The sequence below is a fragment of the Macadamia integrifolia genome, chromosome 3 (genome assembly GCF_013358625.1).
Source record: "Macadamia integrifolia cultivar HAES 741 chromosome 3, SCU_Mint_v3, whole genome shotgun sequence".
In the NCBI taxonomy this organism is placed as follows: domain Eukaryota; kingdom Viridiplantae; phylum Streptophyta; class Magnoliopsida; order Proteales; family Proteaceae; genus Macadamia; species Macadamia integrifolia.
In genome coordinates, this window is record NC_056559.1 from 11,864,483 (window position 1) to 11,881,631 (window position 17,149).

The following is a 17,149-nucleotide window of genomic DNA, read 5'->3' on the forward strand; positions in this document are numbered from 1 at the left end:
GCCGATCGGTATCATCATCCATTGCCATTGACATTTCACTTAACTTTAATCTTGGTGGGTTTTTTATTTTTATTTTTAAATAAATGATGAGAGCTAATGATATACAAAACTTTAATTCCATCGCGAGTGATGAAGAGTTCTTTCTTCACAAGCGAAGGAAAATTTAATCTAATAAAATATCGGTGTGATTAGCACAGGATCATTAACCTTGCCTTTATGCGTTCACCTTTGATTATTATAGAGGAAATGGAACCGAAAGGTAACTCAAGAGTCAGGAGTTTCAGGACTGACAACCGCCGAACTAGAAGAACCCAACTGTCAAATGGATAGAATCAAACAAGCAAAGCTTCGCCTACAATCTCCTTTTGATGACACCAATTTTGCCCTTACTCGCAGCCCATATTATCTAACGTCGTTCCATTGATCCATTCCCTTTCCCGATGCTACTTTCCCCACCACCCCTTTGCTACTGGACGATCTCTGTCATTTCAGGTTAAACTCTCAAAGCTTAGAAACAGAGAAATGACAAGGCCTGAAATCGAAGTGGAGGCAGAGGCCGAGGTCCAGGCCAAGCGAGCCAGGGTTCGACCCCCAACTCGAGCTCGAGCTCCAGCTCCAGCTCCAGCTCGAAGCAAGGTGCCGTTAAAGAGGTTATTCCGGGTGGCCTCGGTGGCTGGCGGGATTCAGTTCGGGTGGGCACTACAGCTCTCTCTCCTTACTCCATACGTGCAGGAGCTTGGGATCCCTCACGCGTGGGCTAGTCTCGTATGGCTATGTGGGCCGCTGTCCGGTTTACTGGTCCAGCCACTGGTCGGGCACATGAGCGACCGCTGCACCAGCCGTTTCGGAAGACGGCGGCCTTTCATCCTTGTCGGAGCCACCTCGATTGTTGTCGCTGTTCTAATTATAGGGCATGCCACCGACATCGGTCGAATACTCGGCGACACGGCGGAGTCCAAGCCGAGGGCTATCGTGGCTTTTGTTTTGGGGTTTTGGTTGCTTGACGTCGCTAATAATATGACTCAGGGACCTTGCAGAGCTCTCCTGGCCGATCTCACTGGTTAGTTTTCCACTTCAAATTATTCAATTTTGTTGTCTTTGTTGTTTAAATTTGTTCGTAATCTTCTACTAAATTCTTCTTCTTCTTCTCGTCTACATTTCTATGCTTTGATTGCACAGAAATCAAAATTGCTTAATAAACCCTAAAGTGAAGTCTCGCTAGTTCCTTTTGCTTCTCCGTTATCGCGAGAATTTCCAATGGTTGCCTTTTACGTTTCTTACTAGTGTTTTCTCAGGTGCTTTGTTAAAGGCAATGCTCCTTTTCTGCGTTTCGACGTTTCGTTTAGGATATTACGGAAACGACCCTCGTGTTAAGTTTTTCTTTTTTTCTATTTGGACGATAATACCCCTGCTGTTGATACAAACAAAATCCGCTCCTCTTTGATACCAGCACGCAGCCCCTGACTGTGTGGTGTTAGTGTGTGAGTGGGGATTTTTGAGGAGTTTTACGTAATTTCGTGGCTGGCTAATGCTTCATGGACGGTCGTCTTCCCCAGACGGAGGAGTTATATTTCGTTCCTAAGACGCCGGCTTGGGGGAGCATCGACCACGCACGTCAGCACAGGAGTCACAGGGGCAGGCAGGGTTCTTTCTTCCTTCTCTTTATTACAAGGGAAGGTGGCCGACTGAGGGGCCATAGAATAGACACAATGGGCCAAAGAGAGAGAGAAAGAGAGACTCACCAAGGGGTCAAGACTCATGACAACAGTCCACATAGGGCTAGGAGGGGTCCATAAGGGACCGTACTTATTTGCAAAAGAGAAGAGTGACCAGGAGCGCAGTGCCACCGCGAACTGCAATATGGGGTTTGGTGGGGGGACCCAAGGCCAACCTTCGACAAGGGACGCACGAACCACCAGAGCGACTCTGGTCTCTAGTCTCCCCACTCGCTATTCAAGGGGTTATATCAGTAGCAAAATATCCTTGAAAAACGTCTGCAGTGGCTGTATCGGTGCAGTGAGCATTGGGTGGTTGTGAGCCCCCTTGGGTGTGTGCTTAGATGCATGCTCATCGCACCTCACCGCGCGTCGCAGAGAATGTGGATTGGGCCGTCCAATTAACCATCAGACAGCTGGGCGGACATGGGTGTATATTTTGTGAGTAGTGACCCAAGGGGAATCACAATCCTTTGACACTAGCTTTAGTTGAAAGGGTCCTCACCTGATTGATCACTGGACCTGCACAAGGATGAGATTTCTGTTTGCATGTATCCTTGGAGCATAATTATCAGGTCAGCATCTATTGGTATTGGAACAGGTTATTGCGTAATTAGGTGTTAGCTGGTTAGAAAATGTTCTTCTCATTATTTTCCTTATTATTTTCAAAAGTTCGGGGCTAGTATATGTGAAAATTTTGCATACATGTTACTGTATTGATACATAACAATGTTATATATGAAATGTACTTTGTTATATTATTATTAGGATCCAATTTTCCTTCACCCAGCACTTCTGGCGGTTGGATGAGACTCCTAAGGTAGTGCCAAAGGCATTTCGGAGCTTTGTACAGTAGGGGGAATAATTATGAGATCACAGTGGTGGTTAAACATTCACCATTCAGGGTGGAGGAAGGAAAACTTTATCCTCATCATTATGAACCCAATTTTTTTCACCCATGGTGAAGGGAGAATCTTCTTACGATGGAGGTCTGACCCTTTGATTGGCTTGACGAAGGGTATTTTCGACCCTATGGTCTAAAACAGTAGGGCTATGAGTTAATGATGGCACACAAATCCAATCACAGAGTCACATCACCAGTGGAGAAGAAATTTTTTCATTTTCCACGGGTAAAGGAAAACATAATCCTATCATATAGGCAAAGTATGGCAATGATACATTTATAATGTGCATATTATATGTTTGTAATATATTTAGTCTTAAACTACATGTACTTGTTTGCCAATTTTTGAATTGTATGTCAAATAGTTTTACAAATAATACGCATTAATGAAAATATTTTTCATACTGTTGTACAGTTTCACATCTCATGGTATTTATGTAGAAACGCAACCCTAAAACGATGCAGAAGATAATGGAAAAACAAAACAAACAATGCACACGGATTTTACGAGGTTCGGCAAGGTTGCCTACATCCCCGGTGAGATGAGATCCTGCTTCACTATCAATGGAGAATAGGGTTACAGCGCTCGTCCTCACACCTCTCAGTATTGCTTGCATTATAGAGAAAAAAACCTTCGCTACAAATATATAACGAAAAAACCCTAATCCGAAAAGTACACAATTACCCTCAAATAAAAAATTTGAGCAGGGGGCCTCCTGCCCCCCTTGCAACCCCCACAGCCCGCTAACCGGCTAGCGGGACCGCCGTCCTGCCTGTCTAGGTGCTGCACTAGTACTCCTTGGATTAAACTACGACGGAATACAAGACATCATCCACCAAGAATCTCCACCTTGGCTTGAATTCTGTTGAACCTCTTGTAAAGATAACTTGTAGACGTCTTCATCATTATACCTCATTAGAGATACAAACCTGCACCTATTTGGTGCGTCCCTCATCTTCAACAATGAGTAATATTAATTAAGTCTAAACAGGACTCGAACTTCTCTATAGTAGCTGGCTTTGTAAACATATCTGCAGGATTGAGATCTGTATGAATTTTTCTGAAGTGAATACTGCCTTCTGACACAAGCTCCCTGATCTTGTGAAATCTCATATCAATATGCTTTGTCCTTGCATGAAACACCTGATTCTTTGCAAGATGTATGGCACTCTGACTGTCACAATGTAACACTGTACCTCCTTGCTCCAACCCCAACTCACCAACCAGTCCAGCCAACCAGACTCCTTCCTTGGCAGCCTCAACTGCTGCCATGTACTCTGCCTCTGTAGTGGACAATGCAATTGTAAACTGAAGCATCGCCCTCTATGATATAGGTCCACCAGCCAATGTAAATACATACCCTGTAGTAGACCTCCTCTTATCTAAATCACCAGCACAGTCAGAATCAACATAACCTGCCAATTCTGTAGAACTTTCCTTACCACTGAACATAACACCTATATCTTTAGTCTTGCTCAAATATCTGAAGATCCACTTAATTGCATTCCAATGCTCCTTCCTTGGATTACTCATGTATCTGCTAACAACACTGACTGCATGAGACAAATCCGGCCTGCTACAAATCATAGCATACATGAGACTCCCAACTGCGCTAGCATAAGGGACTTGAGACATCTCCACCTCCTCATGTGTTGTAGGGCATTCCCTTTCAGATAACTTGAAGTGGCCAGCTAACGGAGTGCTAACCGGCTTAGCCTTTTCCATATTGAAACGCTCTAGCACATTTTCAATATTCCTCTTCTGAGTTACCCAAAGTTTACCTGCATTTCTATCTCTAAGGATTTCCATGCCAAGGATCTTCTTAGCGGCACCAAGATCCTTCATCTCAAATTCAGCACTCAACAAAGACTTCAAAGAGACTATATTATGTTTGTTCTTTGCAACAATGAGCATGTCATCAACATAAAGCATCAACAAAATAATAGAATTATCACTTGACACTTTATAATAAACACAACTATCATACTCACTTCTTGTGTAGCCAATCTTCATCATGTGGGAATCAAAGCGCTTGTACCACTGCCTAGGAGATTGCTTAAGGCCATAAAGCGACCTCTTAGGCAGACAAACATGGTCTTCCTTTCCCTGCACCTTGAAACCTTCAGGCTGCTCCATATAAATTTGTTCCTCTAAGTCACCATGAAGAAATGCAGTTTTCACATCAAGTTGTTCAAGCTCTAAATCATACATGGCCACCAAAGCAAGTAGTACCCTGATCGAAGTGTGTTTCACCACTGGAGAGAATATTTCATTGTAGTCTATCCCCTCCTTTTGTGCATAGCCCTCGGCTACAAGTCTGGCCTTATACCTTTCACGCTCCTTCTCAGATGCTGCCTCTTTCTTACGAAAGACCCATTTACACCCAATGATTTTTCTTTTGTTGGGTTTTCCACAATCTCCCAAGTCTTGTTGTTCTGTAGAGATTCCATTTCCTCCATCATGGTTGTCATCCATTTATCATACTGTGCATCACTCAAAGCATCATGGTAGGAAGATGGATCACCTGTACCTACAGTGAGGGCATAGACAATCATGTCCTCAAATCCGCATCTCATAGGTGCTTTATGAGTGCGCTTTCCTTTACCCTTTGCCACAGTATAGGGAACTTCTACTGCTTCCTGTTGTCCTGGTAAGTCACTTGATGACTCATTCTCTCTTGTTATTTCTAAATCACCTAACTCCACCTGCACAGTAGAACCTTCTTTATTTTCATCAACTGCTTGTGAATTGTAATTTGACTTCACTAAATGAGACTCATCAAACACAACGTCTCTGCTAACCACAACTTTCTGTGAACTTGGATCCCACAACTTGAATCCCTTTACACCTTTCTTAAAACCAAGAAAGATACACTGCTTAGACTTTGAGTTTAACTTGGAACGTTGCTCACTCTCAACGTGCGCATAGGCTGGACAACCAAATATTTTTAGAATAGAATAATCTACTGGTTTTCCTGTCCATACATCTTCAGGAATTTTACAATCAATCGCCTTTGATGGAGACCTATTGATGAGGAAACGGGCCATGTTCACTGCTTCTGCCCAAAATCTCTTGCTTAACCCTGCATTCAGCCTCATACGTCGAGCTCTTTCTAGAAGTGTTCTGTTCATCCTTTCAGCTACACCATTTTGCTGTGGTGTATTTGGAACCGTGAAGTGACGTGTAATCCCTTCAGCTTTGCACAATTCTAGAAACTGCTTGTATGTGTACTCTCCTCCATTATCTATTCTCAAGTATTTAATTTTCTTTCCTGTCTTCCTTTCTACCTCAGCCTTCCATTCCTTAAATTTAGTGAACACCTCATTTTTATGCTTTATGAAGTAGATCCAGACTTTCCTTGAGTAATCATCAACAAAGGTCACGAAGTATTCTGCCCCACCTTTAGATTTTGTTGTTGAAGGACCCCATACATCGCTGTGTACATAATTAAGCACCCCTTTACTCTTATGTTTTGCAGTTTTGGAACTAACCTTGCATTGTTTTCCGAACACACAATACTTGCAGAAGTTTAGTTTACAAGTTTTTACTCCCTTTAACATTTTCCTTTTATGAAGCTCTATCAGTCCTCTTTCTCCCATATGCCCTAACCGTATATGCCACAGATAGATATCATCTGTATCAAATACTGCATCTGTAGTCACAGATGCTCCACCTATAACTGTGCTCCCTATGAGTCTGTATAGGTTTCCTGCTAGCTATCCCTTCATGATAACCATTACACCCTTAATAACTTTGAGAACTCCACCTTCTGCTATGTACTTGCAGCCATTTGAGTCAAGTGCCCCCAAAGATATTAAGTTTTTCCTTAATTCTAGTACATGTCTCATATCTGCTAAGGTTCTTACTATCCCATCAAACATCTTGATTTTGATAGTGCCTATCCCAATGGTCTTGCATACGGCATCATTCCCCATTAGGACAGACCCACCATTATATGGTTGATATGTATCAAACCAATCCTTATGTGGACACATGTGATATGAACATCCAGAATCTAAAATCCAAGAATCAGAAGGTTGATTCTTACCTGATGATATAGAGAGTACATCTCCATCATCTCCATCTGAACTGTCAGCCACGCTAGCTTCCTCAGATGCCTTATCTACACCTTTCTTCTTTAAGTCCGCCTTCTTCTTCAAGCACTCTCTCTTCAGATGACCTTCCTTCTTGCAATAGTAACAAGAGACATTTGTCTTTGCCCCTTTTGATTTCGATCGACTCTTCCCAGATCCCTTCTGATTTGATCTCCCTCTTTCCTGTTCTTTGTCACCTTCGAAAAAAACCTTCTCCTTGAGATTTCGTACTACTAGCCTTCTTCCTTGTATCATTGGACATGAGGGCAGCTGTGACTTCATCCATCTCAAGGGTCTCCTTTCCGTACAAAAGAGTCGTTACTAGGTGATCATATGATTCTGGGAGCGACGACAGCAATAATGACGCCTTGTCTTCATCCTCGATCTTAACCTCTAGGTTTGCAAGTTTACTTATGATCTGATTGAACATGTTAAGATGCTCTAATAGATCCGTACCTTCCTCCATCTGTAGAGAATACAATTGCTTCTTCACAAACAATTTGTTCGTTAAGGACTTCGTCATGTAGATGCTTTCAAGTTTCGACCATAACTGCGGTGCAGATTCGATACCCACAACATATTGTAGGGCATCATCAGAAAGATTTAATCGAATAGCACTTACCGCCTTTTCCTCCATCTCTTCCCAATCTTCTTCAGTAATTTTTGCAGGTTTCTTCGACTTCCCCAACAACGTTTTTGTCAAACCTTGCTGTATCAGAAGATCCTTCATCCTTTGACGCCAGAGGGTGAAATTGTTCTTCTCATTAAACCTCTCGATATCATACTTGACATTCGATCCCTTCCCTGCCATCGTGATAGTAAACCCTAGAAAACGAAAACCTAGAGCTCTGATACCAATTTGTAGAAACGCAACCCTAAAACGATGCAGAAGATAATGGAAAAACAAAACAAAAAATGCACACGGATTTTACGAGGTTTGGCAAGGTTGCCTACGTCCCCGGTGAGATGAGATCCTGCTTCACTATCAATGGAGAATAGGGTTACAGCGCTCGTCCTCACACCTCTCAGTATTGCTTGCATTATAGAGAAAGAAACCCTCGCTACAAATATATAGCGAAAAAATCCTAATCCGGAAAGTACACAATTGCCCTCAAATAAAAAATTTGAGCGGAGAGCTGCGCCCCCTACACCCCCTGCCATGCAGGGGGGCCTCCTGCCCCCCTTGCAATCCCCACGGCCCGCTAACCGGATCGCGGGACCGCCATCCTGCCTGTCTAGGTGCTGCACCAGTACTCCTTGGATTAAACTGCGACGGAATACAAGACATCATACACCAACAATTTCTTTTATTCTCTTATCTATAATATTACTACTAATAACCCTTATTAATTCATGACTTGGGTGCTTAACAGACCATAATTGAACCTCCCTGTATGCTCCCATAGTTTCTTAGAGAATTGGACTTTAGATGGAAAGGTTTCCAATTTGCATGGTTTCAACCAGTTTTTGCTCCAAAGATCCAGCAAACAGAATGTGTGACATGTTTCATTATCCACCTGTCTCATTTTTTTGGGTTCTTACGAAAACTGCCTGTTTTCTCCAGTTTCTACCCCTTTTTAAATGGTTATGACCAATTTTGACCTGTTTTGATCAAATACTGTTTTTAGGAACTAAAACCACCAATATGTCTGGTCTGGTTTAACAATGGAACTGTGGCCCTTCTTTTCCACTCAAAGTCAGCCACCTCTCTCATGTTAAGAAGGTGAGGACCCACCGTTGGGTGGCTCACACCACTATGATCATGTGCCAATGTTCAGCCTGATTAAATGATCTTTAAGCCCCCTTTCTGTGCATTAAAATTTTGAGCTTTCTGGAATCCCCCCCACCCCCCAAAAAAAAAAAAAAAAAAAAAGAGATCAAGTTCATTCTCTTAGGTGGACTTACTAATATAATCTCCCTTGTCATGAAACATACATCAAATTATAAAGGACTTCGTGCCATCCTACTGTGTATCCCTAAAATTTATATATTGGTTTGCTATATCTCTCCCATGAGCCCCGCAGCCATGTCCCCACCCAAAAGAATGTATTGGCAAAGGTGTAGCTTTGGTCATTTGATATTGACGACTTTGAGACAAAATATATATGATGTGGGTAGGGGAACTTAAAACATTGCCAGCGTACAACGTCCCCTAACTAATGGATGCTGCAGAATTTATGACAAAGCCATATGGCATTGATTATATGTAGGCAACTGATGGAGGAACATGGGTGGATATGTAATTATCTCTGTATTACATAGTATTGATTTTGTCTCATATTAACTTATTAAGTGGAGGGTTCATATTTATTGACTGATGAACCTGATGGTTAGGATTAATCGAGTGGTTAATTGTTACATGTGTAGTAGTTGGGGTTAATTTTCTGGAAGTAGTGGGGCAAATTGGGTTATTAGAAGTTATCTTAATGGATTTGGATTTGTACTCTTTAAATTGCTTACATATTATAAAATGAAATAGACTTGAATTCCCTAAATTATCTCTAAAAGAGATGATGTAGGCTTCCTCATCCGAGCCAAGATGTCCATCTTCATCCGTAAATGCAACCCTTTATGCTTATTTTATCTCTTCAATCTCTATCCTATTTTCTCTCCTCATGCACATATATCAGAGCCAATGAATTACCCAAACATTATGGAGCAAAATTTCAATAAGATCTGTGATATTTAAGCGACCAATTTGATTTTGTTGGATGAAATCATGAAAAAGATCGAGTTGCTGCCAATTGCAGCCACCATAATAGTGCATCCGGAGCATTGAACGAGGAGGTACCATTCTGGTTCAAGCAATGGAAAGGAAGCCCAAGCAATGCAAATCATTCACCACTTCCTCCATGAAGATACCATTCTCTACAACGAGATTGGCACGCCGGGAAATGACCATTTTGGCTTCATTAATTGGGATTTTTCCTATTAAGATATGGGATCCTGGTGGACAATTATTTTCCTTAATTTCATTGTTCTTGTAATTTAAGGCTGAATACCAGTACTCAACCCCAATAAACAACTCCAATATAGTATTGCTGATAACCCAAACAATATTAATAAAATAGGCCTCTTGGCTAGCGTAAACAAAAGTACAAAAATAGTAGGTAACAACCCACCAGTACCCTGGTAATAATAGAACTTAGATGACAGTCACAAAGGGTCTATTATCAAGCAATAAATCTTAGAACACAACTTTGGTAAACTGGACAGAATAAGGAACAATTTGAAACTTGAAAATTAGGTCAATTAAGACAAAATCTAATAACTATCTGGGCAGGCCTTAGAAGAGGCTGCAAGGCTAGTCAAGTGGGGCTTTTAATAGCCTAATTGATGTCCCAAAAGCTTGACCTGAACTGCTAGCTGATTGGGAAGATATTAGAATTTTTTAATTAGGGCACCAAAAGGGGATATTTCAGAGAACTCAACAACCAGTCATTGGAAGACCAAGATATCTTGATAAAGTGGTATTTGCACCATTCTTGTGAAGTCCTCAAAAGATGGCTTGTAGAGGATCAATGACCAGGGAGATATAAGAGATCAATTGCAGCCCAGAAAATTAACCTTCAATGGCTGCCGCAATTATTGAACTATATTGAAGAGAAACCCAAACACAATGACAACATATTATGATATTGAAATAACCTAGAGGGGGGGGGGTGAATAGGTTACACTAGTGGAAATTAAATTCTTTTTGATGTATAGGTCCAAATGTGATTGTAAATAAAATACGGAATGAATATAAAACTAGCACAATCACACAACACTGAGAATTATAGTGGTTCGATTCAATCCGAGTTTAGTCCACTCTCTACAAGAATCCTCTTGTAAGGTATTCCATTAGTTCTCCCTTTCAGTACGATAGGTAGAGAAGAAAACCTTTATAATCTTTTTCACGGATAAGATTATCCTTACAAATCCCCTTTACAGGCAAAGAGGCGCCTTTACAATCTCCTTTGTAGGTAGAGAGGCACCTTACAATCTCCTTTAAGGTAAAGAGGCACCTTACACTCTTAAGGATAAGAGGATCCTTACAATCTCTTAAGGATGAGAGGGTCTTTACACAAGCCTAAGTACAGTCTAGACTTAAGGTAAAATAGAAAATGGAGAAGTGGAATAAAAGAGGATTACCTCCGGTGTGGTGCAAATGAAATATGCAATAATGATAGAATGAATGCACCTTTTGAAGTCTTCTTGATGCTTGTAATGTAAATGCCAAGATGTAGATGAAGACTTGTAGATGGTCTTGAGTTCCTCTTGAATGTAAAATGAAGAACTTGAACTCAAGAGATGGTGTAGACCAATTCTCACTTCTAATGCTCAAATAATGCTTCTACAAAGTTGAGATTAATTGTTAATTAATGAGTAGCATTAGAGGTATTTATAGGTGAGCTTAGGAGAGCATTTTAGGCAGTAAATCTCACTTAAACGGTCATATTCTAGGTCCACCGGTCTACCGCCATCGGTAGCTGGTTGACCGGAAAGAGCCATTATACCAAAATATAGCCGTTAGGGCACTTCCAGGCAATCACCGGTCGACCGGCTATGGTCTCGGACAGTTCCGGTCGACCGGGGCTTCTAGCCAGTCGACTGCCAACATGACAGACTGTTTTGACAGTATGCTGTCATACTGACCAATCGACAGTGTTTTGACTATAACTTTTAGGTCTGACCTTGGATTGACCTGAAATTAGTTGCGTTGGAATCGTGACTCAATTTCCTACAACTTTCATGAGGTTTCATCTCCTGATACCGACTCTAAGATTGCCTAAAATGCCCTTGAGTCAGGTTAATGTGGTTTTCACAGAATTTCACTAGAATACATTTTTCCTATTATGTTCCTCACCACTTAGAGATTTTCCATACTTGGTCAAGGTATGCTCTATGGTCATTCTAGTATGATGCAATGCACATGCATGTGGTGAGTGCACATATATATGTGGAAGTTATAGATTACATTAGAAATGACCAATCTATCCTAGTGGTCTTCTTCTTCACTTGAACCTTCTACTCTTTGGCACTTCATCTTATTTTCTTTTTGTTTGCAATTCCAAGTCTTCGAGCTTCATTGTCTTGACATCTTGAAGCTTGAATTCTTCTGATACCTTCTTCAAGTATTGATACCAACTTGTTGATACTCCTCATTTGATGACTTCAATCTTCATTTCTTCATTTCATTCATCAAATTCGATCTTTGATATGAAGTCTCTACAAAACAATACTTGAAGGCAAATTGTGAAATACCTTAATATGTTTGTTATCATCAAAACCAACTATAGGAGTGTGGGCATATCCCTAACAGATATAACCTTGACAACAATCTCCTAATAAAGCTTAGATAGCCCACACAACAATCAGAAAACCATAAGAAAGAAGAAAAGAAGAGATGGAGAAATGATGGAAGAGAAAGGTGGGTAAGGGTGGCTCTCTCAGCTTGAGCCTCTCACCCGCAACTATCTCAGTTGTCTTCAGTCTATCTCAGACAATGTTTGTGTTAGAAAACAACATAATATTCATTGATTCAATTGTGTAAAAGAGCTTACATTTGATGTAGGCTAAGCTTTGCCTAAAAAATAAAAACTTAAAAGGAAAAATAAAACTTTTTCCTAAAGACTTTCCAAAAATGGAACTAGTTGCTTGTTAACAAGGACAATATTAAAAAAAAAAAAAAAAAAAAGGACAGAGAGGAAAGAATCAAGTCTTCTAAAAGCCCATTCAATCTTCTATTCTTTGTCCATATATCATGCTGCCCAAGCTATAGAATAAGAGAAGAAAAATCTCTCAAAAGAAATCAATAGTGATGTTTTTCCTCTTCCTTGTTAGCTAAGCTTTAGAATAAGACAAACTACCACTTTAAAATTGAAATCGGTAGATAGGAAATTAAGCCATACCACTGGCTTCCATTGTCTTGGGCTGGATGGACCGGCCTAGGGTCGATAGGGGCTGGTTGGACCGGCCTTCTTCTGTTGTACTTCAAACTAGACAATCGATCTACATTCAATTCCCGTGGTAGTGGTGAGCGAAATGGGAGCAGCCTAAATCGTGAAAACAGGGTTGTGGGAGGGAAATACATCTCCCCTTCTCAAAATCATTCATCTCCGACGAATGGAGGAATGGAATATATCGCTTGTAGATATCCGGATCGAGATGCTTGAAGTCGTTAGCTTGGATCCATGTGCAATCCTTGTTAGGATGTCCCTTCCATTTGACAAGAAACGAGTAGTAACCCTTACCTCTCCGCATGTCAATAAATTTGTTATCAAACACACCTTCAATTTCATCATTGGTGGGGCACACAAATTTAGAGGCGTAATGCGTGCTCAGTGTCACAGTCATCTGTATGGTGTCCCACATAAAGGGAGAGGTCAACTACGCTGAAAACATTGCTAATCTTCATGTCTGGTGGCAACTCCAACATGTATGCATTAGGACTGATGTGTTTCAGCACTTTGTGTGGTCCCATCTTCTGATGGTGGAGCTTGTGGTTGGTACCTAAAAGAAAACGCTCGGGAGTAATTCGAACCATCACCATATCACCTAGTTGAAACTCCATGAAACGATGATGTTGGTTTGCGGCAGCTTGATAGCATTTATTGCTAATGGCAATATGGCATCGAACATCAGTGTGCACCTCCGTAATATGCTAAATAATTCATCTTCCTCAATCCTAACTAGTGCATGAGGTGGTAATGGTACCAAATCCATGGGTCTTCGGGGTTGAAGACCGAGCACTATCTCAAAAGGTGTACATCTTGTGGTGTTGTTGACGGAGCTGTTGTATGCAAACTCAACAATATCAAGTATTGAAGGCCTTTTCTTCTCGTGATCACGAACAAGACATCGGAGAAGATTACCAAGGCGTTGATTCACTACTACTGTTTGAGCTTCCGTCTGCGGGTGGAATGCCGAAGAGAATTTCAAATTCGTGTTCGTCTTCATCCATAGTGTCTTCCAGAAGTAGCTAACAAACTTCACATCATGATTGAAGACTGGATTCTGACATTCCATGCATACATACAATGGAAAAGATCTCGGTAATGTGGCTCACATCAAATGTCTTTCGACTAGGTATAAAATGAGCCATCTTTGAGAACCTGTCCACCACCACAAATATGGAGTCGTGCTGCTCACGTATTGGTAGAAGCCATAGACAAAAGTCCACACTAATATGCAACCAAGGTGCATGTGGTACGGGTAATGTTGTGTAGAGACCCATATTTTGTTGATCTTCTTTTGCAAGTTGACATGTATGGCACCTTTGGATCATGTGGTGAATTTCCTTCAATAGGCATGGCAATAGTACAAATCAACAAGTAAAGAATGTGTCTTGTCCTTGCCAATGTGTCCTCCCATTCCACCTCCATGTAGCTCTTGTTCTCAAGGATGTATTTGGAATGCACAGATGTGTTCCTAGGAAGAGATATCCATCATGCAATGAGTATTTGGCATCACTACCACCTTGCAGTAAATTTTCAAAGACTTTAGAAAAATCAGTACTGTAGAAGTGGATTACAAAAGTAACTACCCCCAATGCATGACAACTCCAAACACAAATCAAATAATACTCTCGAATTTTCTTGATATAAATCAGAGATAATAATAGCGAAACAAAGGAATTAAGACCAGAAACAAACCCTCAAAGACTCAAGAACAAAACCAGCAGCAAACCCAAACAGAAGACTCAACCCATAAGAGAGAGAAAAACCCTGCGGCTAGGACCAGAGAGGATACCTGCGGTTGGATCAGTAGGCCTCTGATTGAGCTTCAATTAAAGTTGAAGGTACCCTACAAAACTATATGAGCTATAACAATTAGGATCTCTTTCAATAGATTCTTGTTAGTAAATTCTTGATTGATAGCAGAAAAATATATGGGTAGGTAGTAAAGGATAGTGACTAGTGGGTGTGTGGGTTCTAGGTTTTTTTTCTTGTGTGGGGGTAGGGGGTGAGGGGAATTGGCTCCTGTTGGTCTTCCCTTTCGATTAGCCCATGCTACTAGCTATACAAGTCTTTACTCCTTTGAATCCATTCTATTGTTACTGGTGAATTCTGTATGACCCCATCAGCATTTTTAGGGAGAAATGTGTTAGCTATATTTTATATTCTAAAGCAAAAAAATTGTTAAGGTTGAACTGTTAGGGAAGGGCAGCGTAAATCTATACATCAACACTCCCCCGCAAGTGCAGGCCAAGAGCCCATGGTCCTTGCACGTGGAGCTCACACGGCACCGAGGGAGAAGAAGTATCGGTCCTTACTCAATTTTTGCACTTCCCAGAAGTTTAAAATCGCCCCCCTACTCTAATACCATTTTCTCTATCAACAACAACAACAACAACAACTCAACCATTTCTCAACTAAATAGGGTTGGCTATATGGATCCAGGAGCGGGTAAAAAATAAAAAGAAAAAGAGAAAAAAAGGAAAAAAATGAAAAGGAAAGAAATATTGCAACACCATAAGGACATCCTACCTAAAAGCGGTTGGCTACATGTATCTTTGCCCTCAAAACTGCTCTATTTGAGGTCATACTAGGGTTGAGCCCTAGCTTCTGCATGTCATTCCTTACAACGTCCTCTATGATCATTTTAGGTTTTCCTATAGCTCTTCTAACTCCTTCAATCCGGACTTGACCACCCCTCCTTTTTTTTTTTTGTAAGAATAAATATATTAAAGGAGAAGAAGAATATACAATAGGGAGGGGGGAGGAGATAGGGGGGAGCAAAGGGGAAAAGCCTAAACAAAAAAAGGCGGTCACTACAAGGGGGAACAATCCATCAAGGGAAGCAGAGCACTACAAGGGGATACAATCCATCGGGGGGGGGGAGCAGTAGATAAGATCGAGATGGGGAGGCCCCATGAGGTAGCAATGAGCATGTTCCTTGGGGAATCTCTGACCGAACGGTGGGGGAGGTAGGCAACTTTGGTGTTGACGTCAAAATAGATGGCCTTCCAAATCATGTCATAAGAGCGGGAGTTGGAAGTCCATCTACGTAGGTTTTGCTCCATCTAGAGGTGGTTAATGGTAGCACAGAGCAATGTCACAGATGGTGGACCCCGAAATGTCATGTCAACCTAGATCCATTCTCTACCAAAAAGGGAGGGGTCTCCTACTAGCAGGCCAGCAATGGGTGAGAACCTTTTTCCAGATTGCAGAGAAAAAGGGACAGGAAAAGAACAAATGGTCAACATCTTCGTTGCCTTTCCAGCACAGACAACAGGCAGGAGGAACCATGTGACGGTAAATGAGTTAGGATTGCATGGGAAGGTAGTTGGAGAAGACCCGCCAAGTGATAAAACAATGACGAGTAAATGTGACCTTTGAACCAAAGGAGATTTTGCCAGGGAGCGAGGGGGTGGAAGATCTGGCGAAGTTCCAGGCAGAGGAAGAGCTGAACAAGTTGGTAGGGGAGGGCTTCCAGAGAATGGAATCCACTTTGCCTTTATGCCCAAGGGGAGGGGGGAGGTTGGCCCAAATGTCATCCAGAGGGGGAGGGGAAGGGGGGGGGGCAGCCGTTATTTCGAATGATGGAAAAGACCGAAGATCAAGACCCATCAAATAGATAGTCTTAGGGCTAACAAAATGATGAATCACCCCTGACGGGTGCCAAGGGTCCGGCTAGAGGGACGTAGAGACACCATTACCAATAGAATATGAGATGGCATCCATGGCCAAGGGTCTTAAGCCAAAGATACCATGCCACACCTAAGATGCGTCTGGACCAATGGAAGTGGACTAAAAGGAGTCATGCTTCATAAGATGGGAATAAACCCAGGAGACCCAGATGCTGCTTTGTTAGGTCATCACCCTCCAAATGAGATTTAAGATGCCCGCAGAGTTGATATCTTTGATGCGCCTTAGACCCAAACCACCTTTAGATTTGGGGAGATAGACATTGCTCCAGTGGATGGAATGGAGGAACTTACTGGAGTCAGAACCTTTCCAAAGAAAGGAACAAATGAGAGACTCAATGGCTTTAATGGTGGGAGGGGGAAGAACAAAGATACCACACCAGTAGAGGTACATGGATTAGAGAACCGATCTGGAAAGCTAAAACCTCCCAGCATAAGAGAGAAGCTTGCTCTTCCACAACTGCAACCTCTTCCTCAGGAGATCGAGAATGGGAGTGCAGTGATGGGTAGAGAGCCTGGCGGGGATGAGGGGGAGCCCAAGATATTTAACTGGGAGAGAGTCAAGAGGGAAACACATAATCTCAAGGAGATGGGCAGAAGCAGCTTTAGAAATCTCAGAAAGGAAGATGCGGGATTTGAGAGGATTAAGGTGGAGAGAGCCTTTCAAAAAGGTCAAGGGAATACAAGATGGAAGAAATGACTAATATTTATGTACGTAGAATCATTTTATGTGATTTAAAATAGATCAAAATAGATATGTGCTTGGACTGTAGGACCAATCAAAATATATTTATAATTCTATTT

General features: G+C 41.6%; 1 protein-coding gene across 1 annotated transcript in view; it reads left to right on the forward strand.

Annotated features, from left to right (window-relative positions):
• Positions 1 to 203: 203 nt before the first annotated feature.
• Positions 204 to 17,149, forward strand: part of LOC122073852 (sucrose transport protein SUC4-like) — a 28,336-nt gene continuing 11,390 nt past the window's right edge. Inside the window, exon 1 of the mRNA XM_042638518.1 lies at positions 204 to 1,060. Coding sequence (XP_042494452.1) covers positions 523 to 1,060 — 538 coding nt within the window. The 5' untranslated portion in view covers positions 204 to 522. The remainder of the gene's footprint in view (positions 1,061 to 17,149) is intronic.